Below are 4,180 nucleotides of genomic sequence, written 5' to 3' on the forward strand. Positions count from 1 at the left end.
TTAGATCTTTATTTCTTTTTCGTAGCAGCTGCAGTTTGCAGCTATAATAATGACCAACTATGAGCGTTTATTTATTTATTTGCGCTTCTTTCTTGCATATCGTAGCTCTTGTCACTGAATACAAGAGAAATGGAATCAGGGACAGAAAGAAATGAAGGCAAACATACTTTCCAAAATGGTGCCTCAGTCACTGAATCACAACTTATTGATGATTAATTGGCCAGTTAAATAAAACGTTAAAATATTTACACTGCAGATATTGACGAGTGTGAGACAGGAGCTCACAACTGTACCAAAGATCACGTGTGTGTGAACACTTTTGGAGGTTACAGATGTATGTTTGTCGAATGCCCCCCCTTCCGCAACGCCTCCTACATCAAGACCTCACCTCTGTAAGTATACAACTTTCATTTCCATTAATACAACACACCTGATCCACATTAACACCATATGAGGGACAGGCCGAAGACAAGCATGTGATACAAAATGTAGTTAAACTGGACATGAAGTAAAAAGCTGATTTTTGACATCCAACCTGAATGTTACAGGCAATGTGAGCGTAACCCATGTGTCCAGGGACACAAAGCTTGTCTCCAGGCTCCTGTCTCTATCAGCTTTCACTTCATGTCAGTGGTGTCCAACATGAGCACCCCCCGCCTTCTGTTCCGGGTTTCAGCGGCCCGTCTTCTGGGAGACGCCCTGCGCTTTGGGCTGCTGAGAAATCGACACGTGGGGCATTTTACAGTTCAGCGCTCGAGCAAACAGAGTGTGGATCTGCTGCTGGTGGAGTCGGTGGAAGGTCCTGCTACGCTGGAAGCTGAGGTGGAGATGAGCGAGCTGGAGAGGAGAAAACTACTGGGAAGATATGTTACAAAGATTACACTCTTTGTGTCTCCATACAGCTTCTAAAACCCAGAGTGAAGAGGAAACAGACTGGAGAATAAAGAGAACACCACAGGAACTAAAATGTAGTGACAACAGATTTTCTGCCCAGAGAATAAAACTCTATTACAAATCTATCGAGCTTCATTTGGATTTTTTCTTCTTTTTACAGCTTTTTATGCATTAAATTTGACAATCTAGTATTATATCATACTCGTGTGTATTTCATCTCACTTTAAAATGGAAAAATTCTATTTAAAAGTTTAAAAGCAGTTTATACAATAACTGATATTTCTGCTTGAACGTTCACAGTGAAGCTCATTGGAATCTACAAAGATTTTGATGTTTTCAACATGAAACAGTCTCTGGTCTGAAAAACCCTTCACATTATTTCTGAACTACCATAAATCAATCACAGACATCCTCTGGAAGGAGAAGCAGCGTCTCCACAGACAGACAGGCTGAAATCCCACAAATATGTTTCACCCTAATGACAGAATGCCAAGGCAGGACCTCACAGACCTGTAACTCAATGCACATCATTTAACTGTGCGCAGCTATAAAAAGTGTTCAAACACAGAAGTGGCTCTCTCACACAAACTCAGACAGACACACACAGAGACACACACACTCAGAGACACAGACAAAGACACACACACTCAGACACACAGACAGACAAACACACAAAAACGCAGACACACACCCAGACACGCTAGCACTCGCACACACACTCGCATTATACAGATTCTGTAGATAAAGCAGAGATAAAGTCAAGTTCTTTAAACAAAATACAAACCAGCAAATTGATTTTATTAACAATTTTCCAAATCACTTTGTACATAACAAAAACAACCAATAAAGACAAAAAAGCCATTTGTATATATGTACAGTACATGACGTACATGGCTTGATTAGATCTGAGGGGAAATCAGTTTGTACAATGGAGAGGAAAAAAAACATACAAAAACAAGATGCATCTTTACTATAAGATTTTCTAATAATCATATGTTTTATTGTAGAAAGGTCACACAGCAGACGGTGAGCACTTACAGTATGACTTCACATCATTTCCTGTCTGAAATGAGGAGGAAATCGAGCAGTTAGAAGAAATCATTTCAGTGCTACATTCACTTGCTTAAATCATCAGTTAAACATTTAAGGAACGGTCCACTGAGAATGCCCAAGGTGTCTGAGCTGGATGAGAGAACTGACCACATGATCATCTGAGCCAACATGAAGGTACACAATGAGCTCCAACATGATTTAATACTGATCACTTTCTGTGGGTCAATCCTGAATTAATGGACAAATTATACTGATACATTGAGCTTTTCTTTTATAAGAAGCATCATTTTCAACAAAGGTTACTGAAGGCCATGGCCATAATGTTCTGTACCAATATTCTCATTACCAGTAAAGGTGGAAAAAAGACATCTGCTTCTTGTGAGGGCAATTCAGTAAATTTACAAGACTGTCACAATTTCTACAAGAAAAAGAGCAAAAATTAAGTTGAGAAAAAACAAAACCCAGTTATATACAGTATACAAGCATCATCTTCCTCCTCCCCATAGCATTGCGACATGACTTATGATTTATACAAAAACCTTTACATATGACACCGCTGATGTCCTTTCACCTCTGGATATTTCTTACTGTAATGCTCTTTTTCCTCTAACACATGTTCCCCCTTCTAACAGGTATAGCTAACAAAAAAACACCTGAACATTGTTTAGAGCTTTTGACAACGTTGTGGATTTAATTCCCAACAAGCCGTCAATGGGTTGATAAGGTCTGATTAGCTGAGAAGGAAGGCAGCTGATTATGAAAGTTCATGCAAGAGAAAATGGAATAAAGGGCATGATTTTCAGAACTGTATTTCCAAGCTGTGCAGGTGATCGAGTTCAAGACACACAGAACTTTGATTAGCTGAATTATAAACAGAACTTCTGCAAGTATTAAAAAATAATAATCTTATTCCTCTTACCCTGGATGGCAGAGTACAAGATCAGCCCCAATAAAAACACTGAGGCATCCAGAAAACATCCCAAACCCAAAACCTACAATAAATTAAGGCCTATTAAAACTGACAAATTCATTAATACATTGCTAAGCAAGCACAGACTAAACAATGTGCCTTGGTTGGTCGAGCAAGTACTAATGCTATTAGCAGTCTTTAATTATGGCACTGTAAGTCCTCCAGCCACCAGCACAAGCTAAACTAAAAGAGATGTGAGCACAGTAACCTGTGTAAAGATGACACTGTATCACAACGGTGTCCGTCTCTGCAGAGCAGCAGAAAGACGCAGTCAAATTCAATGTAAGAACCAAATCTTTGCCTGCCTGAGCTCCATGTGTGCCTTGACATCCTGTCTGAGGCCACTATGGGATATTTATCAAGCATCCCATTTAGAACTGGTGTGTTGGTCTAAGGTCATCTACATGTTGTTCACATAGTATTCTGAATTATCTGAACATTTATCAGCATCCTACCCACGGACGCTTGTCTAAACAGCCCCATTTATGGCCCCTAGATCCTGAGTTCTTCTGGCTCAGATGTGAATAGTTCTTCCTTCACTGCTCGATGGTCTGTTAGTATCTGGGAGTACAGCAAGTCTGACAAGCCTTACATCGGACACCTTTATTCATCAACAACCCAAACCTACAAATATCCGTCTGTAGAATGTCCAGAAAAAAATACAAATAAAAATCTTGATGAAAATAAGTAAACCCACAGACAGGATATTCATTCACTCTCACACAAACGTACACAAAGAATACTTCAGTACAATTATTCAGTCCAACTCCTGTTTAAATCCTGTATTAATTCGTCACAAAAGGCCCTATTTAGTAGCACGTCTACGACATTAACGTCAAGAATGTTATTTATAAATAAAACTAAAGAAAACGATGCCTTTATTCTCCCATTAGATGTTCTAAAAGATAAATCTCTGCCATGACCCGATTAAAGAAAAAACCCATAGTCGAATGCTAAAGAAATGATAAATCAGTTAAAATAACAGAAGAACCGTGTTATCAGACCTGCGCAGCCCAAACACACACAAACCTAATACCACAAAAATATTCTATTCACCATGTGTAACTGAAGTGTCTGCCAAACACCCACACGAAATTATTTCTGTATTTAGTAGTGAGAACCTGCTGCCTTGTCACCTCAGTAGACCACAGGGGAGCACACGAGCATACGCAAAAACTCATACCACAACATACAACACAACAAAAAGCATCAACATGAATTGCAAATGAAGAGAAAAGCAACAGGAGCTTCATGAACATGGAG

At 39.3% G+C, this 4,180-nt stretch overlaps 1 protein-coding gene across 4 annotated transcripts in view; it reads right to left on the bottom strand.

Moving 5' to 3' along the window:
* Nucleotides 1-1,671: 1,671 nt before the first annotated feature.
* Nucleotides 1,672-4,180, bottom strand: part of glg1a (golgi glycoprotein 1a) — an 18,575-nt gene continuing 16,066 nt past the window's right edge. For 2 of the 4 annotated variants that reach the window (XM_060886126.1, XM_060886124.1), the window contains one exon: nucleotides 1,672-2,365. In XM_060886126.1, the coding sequence (XP_060742109.1) occupies nucleotides 2,290-2,365 (76 nt within the window). In that variant the 3' untranslated portion in view covers nucleotides 1,672-2,289. The other 2 variants (XM_060886128.1, XM_060886127.1) reach the window with 1 other exon arrangement.

This window comes from Tachysurus vachellii, chromosome 14 (genome assembly GCF_030014155.1).
Source record: "Tachysurus vachellii isolate PV-2020 chromosome 14, HZAU_Pvac_v1, whole genome shotgun sequence".
NCBI classification, from domain to species: Eukaryota; Metazoa; Chordata; class Actinopteri; order Siluriformes; family Bagridae; genus Tachysurus; species Tachysurus vachellii.